At 43.7% G+C, this 17,040-nt stretch overlaps 2 protein-coding genes across 2 annotated transcripts in view; one reads left to right on the top strand and one right to left on the bottom strand.

Annotated features, from left to right (window-relative positions):
• Nucleotides 1-13,146, top strand: part of LOC131203310 (guanine nucleotide-binding protein subunit beta-5a-like) — an 82,419-nt gene extending 69,273 nt beyond the window's left edge. The window contains exon 7 of the mRNA XM_058193368.1: nt 11,871-13,146. Coding sequence (XP_058049351.1) covers nt 11,871-11,999 — 129 coding nt within the window. The 3' untranslated portion in view covers nt 12,000-13,146. The remainder of the gene's footprint in view (nt 1-11,870) is intronic.
• Nucleotides 1-13,303, bottom strand: part of LOC131203304 (maestro heat-like repeat family member 5) — a 53,160-nt gene extending 39,857 nt beyond the window's left edge. The window contains exons 1-7 of the mRNA XM_058193354.1: nt 13,069-13,303; nt 12,251-12,405; nt 11,316-11,444; nt 8,624-8,783; nt 5,495-5,550; nt 3,712-3,819; nt 1,917-2,033 (exon numbers count right to left, since the gene is read on the bottom strand). Of these exons, the coding sequence (XP_058049337.1) occupies nt 1,917-2,033; nt 3,712-3,819; nt 5,495-5,550; nt 8,624-8,783; nt 11,316-11,444; nt 12,251-12,405; nt 13,069-13,303 (960 nt within the window). The remainder of the gene's footprint in view (nt 1-1,916; nt 2,034-3,711; nt 3,820-5,494; nt 5,551-8,623; nt 8,784-11,315; nt 11,445-12,250; nt 12,406-13,068) is intronic.
• Between the last annotated feature and the right edge of the window lie 3,737 nt (nt 13,304-17,040).

The raw sequence follows: 17,040 nt of genomic DNA, 5'->3' as shown, positions 1-17,040 counted from the left end.
CAATTAATATAGTTATTACATACTCATACTCATATATATGCTTATGTGTTGTATAGTTGTTTCATGCTTATGCTTATATATACTGTGCGACAAAAATAAATAAATAAATAAAATAAAATAAAAATAGGTTCACAGCTCTGGGAGACATCTTACTCAAACAGTGATTGGCATTAATAACTGCTTTTCAGCTCTTAGGAACTTTTGGGTTAACAGATTTTACAGCACCAGATAAGTTCCTGTCCTATTGTTTTTCTTTTCTTCTTCCTATATATATATTTGCTTATACCTCCTTATATTTACTCATATATGTGTTTATATACTATATAATCTTTTTGTATGATACCTACATATATTATTGTGAAAAAATAAATAAATAAATAAATAAATCCTCAGTGAAATAAGTTTAAATATAAGTCTAAGGTCTTTATTTTCTGGAATAAACAACAATATGGTGACTGATTTTAGAAAGTTACAAATGGGCTAAAAGGTCCAGATAAATTTTAAATAATACTTTGGAATTAATTACAAAGAAGCCTTCCTATGGGAAAATGCTATTGTTTTGAATTCTTTAAAAAAAAATAAGATTTTACAAATTGAACAATAGAGAGAACTAGAAAGAACTAAGGATTACAACTAAAGGAGAAGAATGGTCAAATTTGACATACTAATACAAAAGGAAGCAAAATATTTTAACCTTTGATGTACTGTTAATTTTAAGGATGTCTACCTAGATAGATATATTGAGGTTAGATAGATCCTTCAGAGGCTCTTCTGCGATAATCTCCTGAAATGTTTTCCTTCTCTCCATTTATTTATTTATTTTGTCACAACATCATACAAAAAGATTATATAGTATATACACATACAAACATATATAGGAAGAAGAAAAGAAAAACAATAGGACAGGAACGGTAGGCACGTTTGTGCGCTTATGCACGCCCCTTATGGTCCTCTTAGGAATGGGGTGAGGTCAATAGTAGAAAGTTTTTGGTTAAAGCTTTTAGGATTATGGGAAGAGACCACAGAGTCAGGTAAAGTATTCCAAGCACTGATGATTCTGTTGCAGAAGTCATATTTTCTGCAATCTAGATTAAAGCGGTTTACATTAAGTTTAAATCTATTGGTTGCTCTTGTATTATTGCAATTAAAGCTGAAGTAGTCTTTGACAGGAAGGACATTACAATAGATGATTCTGTGAGTTAAACTTAGGTCTTGTCGAAGGCGACGGAGTTCCAAGTTTTCTAAGCCTAGGATTTCAAGTCTGGTGGGATAAGGTATTTTGTTGTTTTCAGAGGAATGGAGAACTCTTCTTGTAAAATATTTCTGGACACGTTCAATTGTATTGATGTCAGAGATGTGGTGAGGGTTCCAAACAGGTGAGCTGTATTCTAGAATTGGTCTAGCAAATGTTTTATATGCTCTGGTTAGTAGTGTGGTGTTTTTGGAAAAGAAGCTACGCAAAATTAGGTTTACAACTCTTAGAGCTTTTTTTGCTATGTAGTTGCAGTGGGCTTTGGCACTTAGATCATTTGACATGAAAACTCCAAGGTCTTTAACAGGATGGGGGTCATCTGTAAGGTAATGTCCATCTAGAATGTACTTAGTTTTAGGGTTCTTTTTTCCTATATGTAAGACTGAGCATTTGCTGGTTGAAATTTGGAGCTGCCAATTTTTAGACCAAGCGGTTAGATGGTCAAGGTCGTTTTGAATGATAGAAGTGTTGTCTGTGGTGTTAAATAGTTTGACATCGTCAGCAAAGAGAACACAATTACTTGAGATATGGTCACAAAGATCATTAATGTATAGAATAAAGAGTGTTGGTCCAAGGACGCTGCCTTGAGGAACGCCTCCATCTTAGAGGCAGAAGGAGATTGAGGGCCGTAATTTGCCTACACACCAAGTAGTTGCCCTCTCACCTTTGCCTCCAGGGCTCCTCGCTGGCACATGGCCAAGAGGGTAAAGAGTTGGACCTGGATTAACTGAGGGTCATCTGAGGCACGCAGGATGGCTCCACAGTACTGATACAGGAAGATCTGCATAAAGAAGAAATAGCTGTAGCTCTCCAAAACAACTGGAAAAAATTCACTCTGTGTGTGTGGGGTGGGGGCATATGGCACCCCATATTATTCCAAATTCTGTTTGTGCTGTTATCTTCATTTATTTGTGAAATAATAAGGTTCAATACGTCCAGCTGTTCCACACAAGCCTTTTCTTCTGTATCTAAACTGCTTGAGGGGCATTCAGACCCATGCAAAGGAAAGAATTATTATGATTTCCTTTGACCCCACACCATTGTTGTTGCAGCCCTTTCACTTTCCCCCTTTCTTTCATAGTCCCATCACATTGCTCTTTCCTAGATCCTTTTTGCATGTACTCCTGTCACACAGATAAGTCCCCCACAACTTATGCTTTTGATTTTTCCTACTGAAATGTAGAACCACATTGAAAAAAACTCTTGCAGCTTTCTCTGTATTGTAGCATTTTTGTCAAAACTCTTCTAGCTAAAGTGTTTGCTACACCCTGCCTGCTTTTGCTGTGTTGTATGATTAGGTAATCATATTTTCTAGCCTCCCCTAGGAACCTTTTATCACAGTTGAATGATATAGCACTTGAGCCAGTCCTTCAGTTTGTGACTTACCACTATGGTACACTAATTGGAGATGTTAGTTCAGCCATACCTACATTCAGGCAATGGTAGCATAGTTTAGCCCACATTTTGACATTTCCTCTACTAGAACCACATGGATGTCCTTATCAAGTCAATCTACACAATCTCTGCCAACTTTCTCCGGTCAAATAAACTGCTCTTTGTCCAGGAATATCAGACTGGTTTAGTATGATTTCTTCCTGCTGAGCTCATTCTGGCTCCTGGCAAAGATGCATCCTTTTCTGGTCACAGACTTCCAGCATAATAGTGAATCTGCATAACAGCAGAGATTTAAATAAGATGGTGGTGAAATCCGATGGGAGAAGGGTTATCGGCTGAGGGCTCCCACAGGGAGAGAGAGCCAAACCACTAAAGAGGCTAGCCTCTAACCCTGGGTGGGCAGGGGGGGTGGCTGAGTGATACAAAAGGAAGGAGGGAATCCTACTCAGGAAAGCCAAGAGGCTAGGGTTGGGATGGATCCATATTCTGGGGAGCTCAGGGTGGGTCAGTACATTCGGGTGGCGATGGGCACAGGATGGCATGGGATGTTTCAATGGGAGGCAGAGGCCAGTCCAGTGTTTAACTGTGCTCAGGTCCTCTGCGTTCAGGCTCAGGGCATGGTCATCAGGCCTACAGGATGACTGCAGGATGACAAGAGGACCAGAAAGAGCACCAGAAAAGGATTTGGCTGCGTTGGTAGATCATAAGAGGAACCTGAGCCATCAGGATCGTGCAGATGCAAGAAAAACTAATGGGCAGCTTGAATTCAAATACCGAGTGGAGCAATCTGGGCAAGAAACAATGGGTTTAAATGGCAAAGAAGCCGATTTTAACAGGTCATGAGAAAGAACTTCTGAACAGAAGCATTCCGCAACAGAATCACCAGCCTCGGAGGCGGGCAAGCCTTCTTCCCTGGGCAAAGAAGTTGTGTGGTCCATTTTGGGGGCTGCGAGAGGCTGGCTAGGTGACTAAAAACCCACGTGGCCTTCCTCTCGCACAGGGGGCACCCCCGGACCTCTGTTCTATGGTTTTGGGATGGAAAACAAAGAAGCCTCCCTGCTCACCCTTTCAGGGCTTTGGGTGCTGCATTTCTGGTCCACTTTCCTCAGCTCTTGATTGAGCTCATCAAAGCAAGCTTTGTCGGTGACGTCAATTAAAAGTCGCTCTGCAAACTGTCAGCAGCACATGGAAGAAGCAGAGAGGGACATTCAGCTCAGCAGCCAGAGAGAAAGAGACCAGCATTTCCAGAGAGACAGAGAGGTGCCGGGGAAGATGGAGGACAGAGCGGCACCCTTTGTCATTGCGCTTTTCCTCCTCTGAGGCACTGCAGTTGCTTGACCTGCTAAAGTTACAGAGTGGGATGGAACAATACAATTTTGTTACAATCTAACCTCCTCTGCCCCCCCACCCCCAGAGCTACTTTCCTGCCTTCCCTCCTTGTGCCTTTTATAGGTTTTATAAATACCTAACAGGATGTTAGGTGACAACAAGAAGCTAAAGCAGGAAGCAAGCATCTAACCATAACCGGTCACTGGGATGAATACTTGTGCAAGTGGAGAAGAGGAACTTTAAAAGAAGGAGAGAGGAGAGAACTCATTTTATGAAGAAGTGGGCAAAGACTCAACGAAAAGAGAGTATCAAAATGTGGCACATGCTTTCTCAGCCCTGGCACCCACCTCCCCTTAGGGAACATCCTTCCCCTTGAAATTAGATTGGCCCCATCCCCCTTTGATGCTCCAGAAGTCTGGCTCTGTTCTCAGCCCCCCATCCCTCCCCCCACTGCCCCAGGCAATGGGAGATTGGCTTAGAGGTGGCCATTTGCATGCTCTCTTTGCCTTGGGTTTGTATACCTATTTTTATAATATTTATATTCAATCTGAATTTTTATATTGACTGTTATCTTCTATATCTTCTTGTATGCTACCCAGGTTGCTTTTGGTGAGATGGGCAGCTGTTTAAATTTGATTAATTAATAGATAGCAAGCCTTAGCGAAAGAAATGTGGTATAATTTTTAATTCTTATGGGCACAACTTCCTTCAAGATCAGGAAAGATATTACTGGAGAGACATACAGGGGTAGTGGATTGATTAAGAGATACCCTTAAAATACTTTGTGACAGAGGTTCTCCTGGTGAGGGATAAGACAGATAGAGGGCCTTGGTATCCATCCTGGTGGAGTCTGGGGCCATTTTGGCAAGATACTATCCTAAAGTTCAGAATCTGCCAAAACTGGGAATCCCAGAGTGGCCTTCCTGGGCATTGGGCTAAGTGACACCCTCAGGGCATGGCTGTCCCAGGGAGCTATGTGAGCAGAGAAAAAAGAAAAAGCTACAGATACGGTCTGAGTGGGCAAACTAAGACCAGCAGCAATAGCCACTGAAACAAGGACGGACTAGGACTTTTTACTCCAGAGGAAGGGAGGGAAGTGCTGAGAGGCAGCTGACTTTGTGGGAACCAGGTTATTCTAAGGATCCATTTGCTGGGTTTTTCCTCTTTTTCTTACTATCTTTGTGGTCAGCCTGAGAATTTAGGGAAAAACACAATACTGACCATCTGCTTGAGCAGGGGGTTGGACTAAAAGACCTCTAAGATCCCTTCCAACTCTGTTATTCTGTTATATCTGCTTATCATCAAATATAAGTTTCCAATGTCACTTCCATTACTTTGGTGGAAAAACTCTCCAGCAGAATGTTTACTGCGTCCTGTTTCTAGGTATTCTTTTTCCTGCTCCTCCCACCTCCGTGCAGATGTACCTGAAGACTGCCTTTTAAAAATTCAGCCTTGCAGTTGAAATGCCTAGACCTTCTAAACAAACCAGGTGTCAAGGTAGAAGAGCTCTCACCTTACCTCCACCAGCTTTCGTTCCCATACGTCAATCTTCAAGGTGTCACTCTCTGTGAAAGCTGCACGCAAGAGACAAGGAATCACTGAGGAGGACCGGAGGCTCCTGGAGCATCGGCCGGGCCCTGAGGAGGCGGCACCATGAAGACAAGACTCTGTGCAGAAGCTTTGAGCATTTCTGGTCTTGTGGGGGAGCTTTCTGGTCCTGTGGGGCAGCGGCCATTTTGGCAGCCTCCCTTTCTGGACTCTGGACACAGAGGGGCTGGGCCTTGTCTGTTATGAACTGGGCCAATCCCACTCTGGTCCCTGCCTGGGAAGGTGAGATATAAGAACTGGGCTGACAGCCATAGGCCAAGGTAGTATGGGGAAGAGGAGAGCAGGTGCAACAGGAGTTAATTGCCCCTTTCAGGTGACAAATGGGGGGACAGATCTAGCCACTTGGTCTGGTGAGAGCAAAAGGTTTGTTCTTCTTTTCCCTTGGATACCTAGATGAGAATGGGGTGGCTGGGGGCAATGTGGGTGGGGCTTAAACATGGAGTGGGAGGAGGCTCTTATCCCCCATGTTAAAGACGCTGAATGTTAGGGAGAAGCACCCAAGTGCTAGGTTTCATTAATAATATCTGATTTCTGTCTAGCATGGCATTAAAAAGGTTGTGTTGAAAAAAAAAATGCAAGGGTAGTCTCTAATAATTCTTATCTCATCCATGTCTTAATCTAGCATGAGAGGGCTGACCTGGTACACGTTGCTGAAATCCAGCTGGGCATGAGGGAGAGTTCTGCTCCTGGTTTTTCACTGTTACAGCTGTCACAATTTTGGAGCAGGATGAGGTGGGGTTATCTGGGAACTCGCAGTGGCCTTCAGGGCTGCTGCTGTGGGCCTACCTGTACGTGGGACCATGTCTGGGAAGTTGGACTCTAGGGATCAGATGGAACTTTGAATTTTTTTCATTTTTTTAAATTGGCCAAGTATGATTGGACACACAAGGAATTTGTCTTGGTGCATATGCTCTCAGTGTACATAAAAGAAAAGATATGTTCATCAAGAATCATAAGGTACAACACTTAACGATAGTCATAGGGTACAAATAAGCAATCAGGAAACAATATCAATATAAATTGTAAGGATACAAGCAACAAAGTTACAGTCATACATTCATAAGTGGAAGGAGATGGGTGGTGGGAACGAAGATTAATAGTAGTGCAGACTTAGTAAAATAGTTTAACAGTGTTGAGGGAATGATTTGTTTAGCAGAGTAATGGCATTCGAAGAAAAAACTGTTCTTTTGTCTAGTTGTTCTGGTGTGCAGTGCTCTATAGCGTCGTTTTGAGGGTAGGAGTTGAAACCATTTATGTCCAGAACCAAACCAGACAGTTATAGAGGTGCAGATAACAGACTCAATAATTCCTCTGTAGAACTGTATCAGCAGCTCCTGCTAAAATCACTGCTAAAATACCAGCCTGCCTGCTATCCGGTGGCTTGAGCTCCTTGACTCTGTGCCCCCATTGCCAGGGCAGTCCCGAGAAGGATGGTCTGGGTAGGTCTGCTTGTCTGAAATTGGAGAACTGGCTTTTCTGGACCCTTTTCTAATCGGGATTCCGATTAGGGGCCCCCTCCTTAACTCTTTATGGGGAAGCTCCCCTCCTCCCCCAGCATGGATGAGCACTCTGGAGGTCTTTGCACAAATCCATCATGCCTGGACTAGGATGCGCTGATGGTCATCAGAAGGGGCCGTGGTAGCTCAGGCTGTAGAAGCCTGTTATTAAAACACAGCAGCCTGCAATTACTGCAGGTTCAAGTCCGGCCCAAGGTTGACTCAGCCTTCCATCCTTTATAGGGTAGGTAAAATGAGGACCCAGATTGTTGGGGGGGCAATAAGTTGACTTTGTAAAAATATACAAATAGAATGAGACTATTGCCTTACACACTGTAAGCCGCCCTGAGTCTTCGGAGAAGGGCGGGATATAAATGTAAATAAAAAATAAAAAATAAAAAATAAAAAATAAAAATTCATGCCTCCGTCACTTCCCCATTGGATCATTGCAATGTGTTGTACTTAGGGCTGCACACAAAAAGTGTTTGGAAACTTCAGCTAGTGCAGAATGCAGCAGCATGTGTAATATTGTAGCACCAAAGCTTGCCTAGATTGCATTGTTATTGCATGAACAGCACTGGCTCAGCATGCTGGCCCCATATGCTTTCAGGTGCATTTTAAGGTGCCACCTATCACCCTTAAAAGCCGCGGTGTGGCAGTGGTGAGAATGCAATACTGCAGCTAATTCTGTTGACTGCCGCAATTTGGCAGTTCGCTTCTCAAGGTTGACTCAGCCTTCCATCCTTCCGAGGTCCCTAAAATGAGGGTCCAGATTGTTGGGGCAATAGGTTGATTCTGTAAACCTCTTAGAGAGGGCTGTGAAGCAGTATATAAGTTTAAGTGCTATTGCAATTAAGCCCTTGTAGAACACAGGGCCATGTTACCCTGCAGGACCCCTTGTCTCTTTCTGTCTCTTCCACCACATACTTTGGGAGTCCAGGGGGTGTGCCTTCTCTGTTGTGGTGCCAGCCCTACCAAACAGCCTTTCTCCCTCACCCCAAAGATCTGCACCCTACAACACTTCTTAACTTCTGGAAGGGTGCCTTTCCCATCAGGCATTAGGGTCAGAATATTAGCGGACCCAGATATGTGTGCTTTTGTGCACTGAGTTGGTTGTGTGGTGCTTCAAATTATTGCATTGTCATTATTTTTTTCTCATTGTACTTTTGTTTTTCTTTGTTTATGAGGGATTTGTAATAGTGGGGTTTGTTTGGGGGAGATGTACAATATTGGTTGTTAGCTACCCAGAGTTATTTGGTAAGATAGGCGGCCACATACATTTTCTAAATAAACAAAACAGATAAGAATCTCTGTTAGACTGCATTAGAGTTAGGGTCTCGGTATATTATGTGAAACCTTCCCTCCCTCTGCTTTTGGGGCCCAGAGTTGTTCCCAGAGAGGTTCTCAATTCAGGCTGTCTCAATTTTTCTTGGGGCACCCCTTTACTCCAAAAGATAGGACCACTCTTTGGATCAAGGCCAACTTTCTTTCAACGATTGAGAAACAAAGTTGAAAAGCCTGTGGGAGAAAAGAGAGATGATACCTTTGTTTGCCAGTTTCCCCAACACACAGAGGATGCTGCGATATGGAATCAGCCTTCCTTGGAAACCCTCCAGGAGCTTGGTGAGGACCTCGGCTGGGAAATGGCTCCAGAGGGCCACCAGGATGTCACCTGCTGCGTCCTGATACAAGTCCTGAAGATCCTACAGCAGGAAAGGGGGCCAGAAATGAGGGCCTTCTCTTCTCTCTCTCTCTCTCTCTCTCCCCCACCCCCAGCAGTGGCTTCACATGGAAAATATACACAACAGCTTTCTTATTGCTTTATTTTTCAAATAGCAATCAGACTTATATACCGCTTTATGGTGCCTTACAGCCCTCTCTAAGCGGTTTACAGAGTCAGCCTGTTGTCCCCAACAATCTGGGTCTTCATTTGACTGAACTCGGAGGGATGGAAGGCTGAGTCAACCTTGAGTCTAATAAGATTCAAACTGCTGGCACTCAGCAGAATTAGCCTGCAATATTGCATTCTAACCACTGCACCACCATCCTTTTTTTTTTAAAGAAAGAAGCTTTGGTAGAAGCTTTGTATCGAAGGTTTTCTGACTTTCCTCCAAAGGAAGGTCAGGAGACTGTCCAATAATGAAAAGTTGTCAAGCTTACAATATAACTTGAAACCATCAAAGGTGAAAACAAGATAATACAAATGAAGACAGTATAAAAACAGAATTGTATTCAAATAAAATTGGGAGCCAGTGAAGCTCACAGAACAATGCTGGACATGGGCAAATGGAAGTATGCATGAGCTGCAGTATTTTAGACTAATTGTTGTAACTTTTGTGTGGTCTTCAAGGGCAGCTCCAGGTACAGTGTATTGCTGTAATCCAAATGGAAAGCAGCCAAAGTGAGAGTGACTGAGAGCAAGCTGTCCTGGCCCAGGAAAGGGAGCAATTGGCCCATAAGGCAAATCCACCCCCCAGCCATGCCTCCACCTGCCCTTTGAGCAGGAGTCCAGGAACCAAACAACCCAAACCATTCCGTCTTGCCAGGATTGAAGGAAGGTGAGTTCCTCCCCATCCAAAACTTTGCCGGCCCCAGACATCCAGTCAGCATCATAACAGCACCCCTGTCCACCCAGGGATGAAGATGTATAACTGGGTATTGTCAGCACACTGGTGGTACTGCCCCTCGAGCTGGCAAATTACCTCACCTGCTGGTTTCATGTCAATGTTAAAAAGGAGAAGTGTGGCACCTAAGCAATCCAGAAGATCACCATGGTTGCTGGTATTAAAAGCTGCTAAGAGATCCAGGAGGGCATGGAATGTTACACACACACACACACACACACACACACACACACACACACACACCAGTCTATCCGTAGGTCATCCATAAGCACAACTGATGCAGTCACATGATCAGCCAGACTAAAATTAAAGAATTGGAAGAATCATTAAAAGTCTTTAGTCCAACTCCCTAACTGGAACACAATCTACTAGATCAGGGGTGTCAAACTCAAGGCCCGTGGGTCTGTTCTGGCCTGTAGGGTGCTTAGACCTGGCCCGTGGGGCTGCCCTGGAAATAGCAAAGGACTGGCCTGCAGTGCCTCTGCCAGCAAAAACAGAGCTCGGAAGGGCCACAAATGGCCTTTCCAAGCTCCGTTTTCGCTATTAGAGGTTTGCAGGAGGCTGTTGCACCAAAAACGGAGCTCGCAAGGACCTCATGCAGCTCTCCTGAGCTCCATTTTCACTGGCAGAGGGTTGCAGAAGATCTCTGCTGGCAGAGCTCTCGGGCCAACACAAGCGCCCCCGACATGAGTGACGTTGAACTGGCCATGCCCACCCTGGCCACACCCACCCCGACCCCCTGAGGTCAAACACAACCCTGATGCGACCCTCAATGAAATCGAGTTTGACATCCCTGTACTAGATCTTTGACAGATAACCATCCAGACCTTGTTCAAAGATCCCCAGTAAAGAAGGAGCCACTATGAGATATAGCTGCCTCTTTCATTGGCTGGCAGTTTGTATAGTCTGGAAATTCCTTTTGCATCTAGCCTGAAATATCCTCTACATACTTTTAGCTAATTCCTTTTGATTCTGCCCTCTTCTGAGTGACAAATATTTTGATAAGCGATAGAATCAATGGTTTGACTTGAAGGTCTTCTAATCCAAGCCCTTGCCCAGAACACTCATACCGTTCTGGACAAATGGCTGTTCAGTCTCTTCTTGAAAATCTCCAGTGATGGAGCACCCACAACTTCGGAAGGGAGACTTTTTCATTGCTTAATAGCTCCACAGTCAGGAAATTCCTCAAGGTCAAGTTTGGATCTGTCATGGGAAAGCTTCTTGTCTTATCCGCAGGTGGCAAGGGGAATCAAGCTCCCCTTAATCTTCTCCATCTTGATCAAGATGGAGCTCCTGTTTTCACAGGACCAACTGTGACCTACACAACTATGCACATTCCATGAATTCTTCGGGACCCACATACTTAGGCATTCCTGTAGTGGTTGGGTTAGGTCTCCTGCGTGAGCAGGGGGTTGGACTAGATGACCTCCAAGATCACTTCCAACTCTGTTACTGTTAAGTTAAGTTAAGTTAAGGTTAGATGTTCCTCTGCTTGCGAGCAGCTCAAAGGGTTAGGGTTAGGGTTAAGGTTAGGGTTAGCTCAAAGGCTGGAAGGTCTACCCAATGGGAAGTGGGGAGGAAAGGGTGTTCTTTGGTCACATTGGTCCTTACTGTGGTTCTTAGCATATCTTCAGCAGCCAGTTTGATGATCACTTTGGCTAATTTGTGGTCTATGTGACTGGCAGATCTGATCACAGCCTGCAGGATTTGATTGATACGCAGCCGGTGTTTTGGAGAGATCTGCAGAAATACAAAAGAAAAACCAATATAGTGTTTGAAGTCTGAAATTATGAGATCATGAGAAACACAACTTCCAGATCATCCAGGTCATGGTTGTCCCAAAGGTGCTTTTTCTAAAAGGCAAGTGGACTTTCTTGGGTTTTTTTTCCTTTGAAAACGTTTGTAAACAGTTCTGAAGAAGCTTCTTGGATGAGAAGTGAAATATTTTCAAAGGAAAAAAAAAACAGTCTAGATGCCTTTTGGAAAAAAAAGCACTTTTGGGTTGAGAAACATGGTTTATTTCCAGATGAATATGCCAAATAATCTTGCATTTTCTATTTTAGATGCTATGTCACATAATATGTCTTATTTTATTTGTGATGCTTCTGACATGAATAAAAAATGCCACCATTCAGCTTCTAAGAAACACCTTTTGTTTTCCCCTAGATGATGGGGCTTGGAAACGGTATTGGAAAAGGAGAGATACAGCTGCCACCCCCAATCTTCTGGAACTCCTACTCCTCTCTCAAGAATCCCAGTCATGGCATTCCCATGGGTCTGGGTCTCCTCTACTGATGCTGGACTCCAGCTTTCAGCAGAGATCATGGCTGGGGAATTTGTGGCCAGCTCTGGTGCCTCAGTTTTTGAACTGAGATGCCCTGACAAAACTGACTTTTTAGTTCTCCTTACTCATATTCAGAGTACACATCCTGCTAGGGCGGCCTTTGAAGATGGCCCAGGAGATTACGTTGTTCCAAAAGGAGGCCGCAGGTTCAGCAGAGTTACACCTAATTTGAGGTGTTCTGAGCACTTTGAAGAGTGTCTACCTTATGGATGCTATGGCGATATTTGCAAATGGCCCGCAAGACTCCAGCCAGTTTAGTCTCTGCCAAGATGCATAAATTGTTGGTGGACTCTTGCACTTGGGAAGGGCCATTTTCTTCTCGGAGATTCCTCAAGTTGCAAAAGCAGACCTGCGATTCTGGTAAACAGAAAAAAAGGGGGGTCACCAACAGTCTTTGATAATCTGATGCTGCATGGCTCATCTAATATCTTTTCAAAAGGAGAGCAGTTTTTACATCTTAAGTTCAATGCATTCCACAGAAATGAAGAAAATATTTCTCCACACCAGACATAATTTGGTACTCTTCTCTAATTCACTTTCTAATGCTACTCTTCCTCCAGCCTGGTGAATCTCTTCTGTAGGTATGTGAGCTTCAACCCTGAACATTCTCATTTATTGCCATATTGAATGCCAGAAGCTGAGGGTGACTTTTGTTGTCACCTCTCTTGGAAAGTTTTTTCCAGCCTCTGAGACATTTTACTAAATCTTGCCTGGGTTTTCTTCAGCATTATCCAATCTTTCTGGCAGTTCCCAGAATGACACAATTTTCCAGCACCAGAAGTAGAGATTTACGAGTCCCACCAAACCTACCTGAGATTTAAGAATAACACTTGTGGATCTGTTCTCCGGGCTAGAGCCAGAGACAGGAGACTAATACTGTAAATAGTAGGAAATAAGATGTTATTGTTGGGGTTCCAGCAAGAATCTGACCATCTACCGTATCTGTAGCAACAATCAATAAGTTTACATGCTGCTCTAAGTATGGATTTAATGTATTAGGTCTAAGGCAAAGTTCATCACCATTTTCATTCAGCTCTTCCTCCGGGGTGTCTGCCTTTTCTTTCTGCCAGGGACAGTCTTTGCTTGAATTGCAGGTCTCCTCCCTCAAAGGGTGAGTGCGGACTCTGTTCTTTTGATGGCCCACTCTCTTGAAAACTGAGCAGATCCTAGAACAAAGTTGAGAAATTATTATTATTGTTATTATTATTGTTGTTGTTGTTATGATTATCATCATTGTTGCTGATTGCATGGTCATCTGGATGTTCAGACTGGATTTGGCAATAACACCTGCCTATCAAGTCCTTCCCAAGGACTTGGGATAGGCAGATGTAGATGTTTGATGGGGTGAAGAGAAGGACCAGGGGAGAAGGACCAGGGGAGATGATAACAGCATTCCAATATTTGAGGGGCTGCCACAGAGAGGAGGGGGTCAAGTTGTTTTCCAAAGCACCGGAAGGCCAGACAAGAAATAATGGATGGAAACTGACCAAGGAGAGATTCAATCTAGAAACGAGGATGAACTTTCTGACAGTGAGAACAATCAACCAACGGAACAGCTTGCCTTCAGAAGTTTTAGAAGCTCTCATCACTTGAGACTTTGAAGGAAAGATCAGACTGCCATTTGTCAGAAATAGTATAGAGTCTCCTGCTTGAGTGGGGGGGTTGGACTAGATGACCTATAAGGTCCCTTCCAATTCTGTTAATCTGTTAAATATGTTAAATCTGTTAATTATGAAGTAGAAATATATCATAGGACCATAAAGTTGGAAGGAATTAGAGGCCTTCCAGTCTAATCCCGCTCAATTTTTGTATTTATTTTATTTATTTAATTTCTATTTCACCTTTTTTATTTTTAAAATAAGCCAGTGAACATATCCATCACACTTTCCTCCTCCTATTTTCCCCACAAAAACCCTGTGAAGTGGGTTGGCCTGAAAGAGAGAGGGCTTGCATGGCTAAGGTGGGACTTACTCACAGCCAGAAAACAACCAACTTTAAAAAACGCTTCCAAGAAAACCATAGGGACTTATCTAGGCAGTCACCAGGCATCAAGATGGACTCAAAGGCAATATATATTATATTTATATGTATATATACATATATGTATATATTCTAGATTATATTTATATATAATGAAATGCCTTTGAGTCGATGTTGACTCCTGCAGTTTCCTTGGTGAGGTTTTGCGGAAGAGGTTTGCCCTTGCCTTCCCCTTCCGAGGGCTGAGAGGGATCAGCCCAAGTTACCCAGCTGGCTTTGTTCCTAAGGCAGGAATAGAGCTCACAACACTCCTGCTTTTTAGTCCCTACCCCAACCCAGCTCTAGAAAGAGCGCAGAGAAGAGTAACCAAGATGATTAGGTGACTGGACACCAAAACATATAAAGAAGAATTGCAGTAACTGGGTACATCTAGTTTAATGGAAAGGACTAGAGGGGACACGATAGCCGTCTTCCAGGGGCTGCCACAAAGGAGAGGGGATCAACCAATTCTTCAAAGCACCTGAAGGCAGGACAAGAAGCAACAGATAGAAAGTAATGAAGGAGAGAAACAACCTGGAAATAAAGAGTAATTCCTGATAGTGAAAACAACGAATCAATGAACATCTTGTGTCTAGAAGTTGTGGGTGCTCCATTGGAGATTTTTAAGAAGAGATTGCGCAACCACTTGTCTGAAATGACATAGGGTCTCCTATAACAACCTACAGAGGGTCAGAGTAGAAGATCTCCAAGGTCCATTCTGACTCTGTTGTTCCGTTATATTGTTATTCTGTTACTACACCAAACAGGATCTCAGGTGGCAGCTAATTATTTTATTTGCTGCCCATCACATGTTCAGGAAAAATCCTGTGCTGTCCCAAAACCCATCATATACCCTTAATCAGCTGGGATGGGCTGATCTAATAGGCCCAAGCTCCTTCTGGTGGGGACTGTGGGGAATCACCAGCAAGCCCAAAAGCAATCACCGTGCGATCCAGCCATGACAGATCATAGTACCGTCCCTCAGATTACATTGCAAGAGCCCTGAGACAAAAATCAGAGTGAAGGTGAGATATGTGGAATGCTCTGTCAGAAAAACGATTTTATTTTAGCAAGAGTATAGACCAGCTTGGTAGAAATAATTAATCAATTATCTTTCACATCCCAAATTCCGATTGCCTGAAAAATTGGCAGATTATTCAAGCCTCAGAATAAGAAGCATTACCTCAACCACTTAAATGTGAGGCTGTTCTGCATGAGTTCAAATGCCTCTTGAGCTGCTGATCGACAGCAACCCTCAACAGGGAAAGACAGGTGATTTGTAGGCCGTGACATTTGGGAGTCAACCGGCCTCCAGGATCAAGAATGGTCTAACTCAGACAGGGAGCTGTTTTCTTTCCTTCCGGTCCACTTTCCTTCTTCATTTTCCTGGCTGTGTATCTCAAGACCCCAGTCTGCAAACTGAAGTTTCTCGTTAGGGTTTTCCCTGTACATTCCCTGTACATTTCCCAGTACAGTATCTTCCCTCCTTTCAAACGAGCACACCTCCCGCATAGTAGGAAGTAATCCCACTGCCGTGCTCTGCCCTTCCAACCCACTCCTGCCTTCTGTCCTACCTTCTACAGAGAGTCATGTTCTCAGGCAAATTTTGTCATCTGCCTTAACCCAGCTGACATCTCCCAGATCTCTGAGGGCAACTCAGTTCTCCAACTCCCTCCAATGTACTCTAGGTCATATGTGACATCACAATTGCAGACTGCATTCACCCCAGGCAGGGCCAGCGATGGAAGCCTGGAGTAGCCCGGAAGGCAGCTGCTACAGCTGACCAAGCCAGCCCACAAAGCTGGTCAGATGCCTTCCCAACCTTCAGAAAACACCGCCCTGAGTCCTTCGGGAGATAGGGCGGTATATAAATTTGATCAATAAATAAATAAATAAATAAATAAAACCAAGGAAATTTCTGTCCTTGACTCTCTCAGGCATAATTCTTTTCATTCATTCCACACCTCAGGAGAAATTTATCCCACTATTACCAATCAAAGAACTGAAAGTAGCAAAAGCAAAATCCAAAGAAAATTTAGATTCTTACTCCTTACATAAATAAGGAAATTTTTCCTTCATGGGTAGAAAATTTAGTCCACGCAGTTTCTGGAACAGCAAAAAAATTATCAGAGCAAGTGCAAAATGCCCCTATGGAGATTCTCTGTCACACAGGTCATGAAAAAGTACAAAAAGGCAACTGGACTTTGTTATTTCCTTGAGGACTTTCTCATCCAAGAAGCATCTTCAGACACACACACACACACACACACACACACACACACACACACACACACACACACACACGAACACTGTTATAGAGTGGTTCCACATCAGGTTTTTTCTTGTCCTCTGGTACTTCTCCTGTGCTACAGGAGGTTGGAAAGAAACTTGGTGGGACTAAATCCACAAATAGAATATGCAGCTAGAGGGGTTTAAATTATTTAAAAGAAAGATCAAATAAAAGAGGTGGTGGTGTTAAGTTATATATAAGAAATAACTACATCTCTAGAGAGAGACAGCAACCCTCAACAGGGAAAGACAGGTGATTTGTAGGCCGTGACATTTGGGAGTCAACCGGCCTCCAGGATCAAGAATGGTCTAACTCAGACAGGGGCTGTTTTCTTTCCTTCCGGTCACTTTCCTTCTTCATTTTCCTGGCTGTGTATCTCAAGACCCCAGTCTGCAAACTGAAGTTTCTCGTTAGGGTTTTCCTGTACATTCCCTGTACATTCCCTGTACATTCCCTGTACATTCCCTGTACATTCCCTGTACATTTCCCAGTGCAGTATCTTCCTCCTTTCAAACGAGCACACCTCCCGCATAGTAGGAAGTAATCCCACTGCCGTGCTCTGCCCTTCTAACCCACTCCTGCCTTCTGTCCTACCTTCTACAGAGAGTCATGTTCTCAGGCAAATTTTGTCATCTGCCTTAACCCAGCTGACATCTCCCAGATCTCTGAGGGCAACTCAGTTC

This window comes from Ahaetulla prasina, chromosome 8 (genome assembly GCF_028640845.1).
Source record: "Ahaetulla prasina isolate Xishuangbanna chromosome 8, ASM2864084v1, whole genome shotgun sequence".
Classification (NCBI taxonomy): Eukaryota; Metazoa; Chordata; class Lepidosauria; order Squamata; family Colubridae; genus Ahaetulla; species Ahaetulla prasina.
Note: the sequence above shows the minus strand (reverse complement) of the source record. Positions and strands in the feature narration are given on the sequence as shown.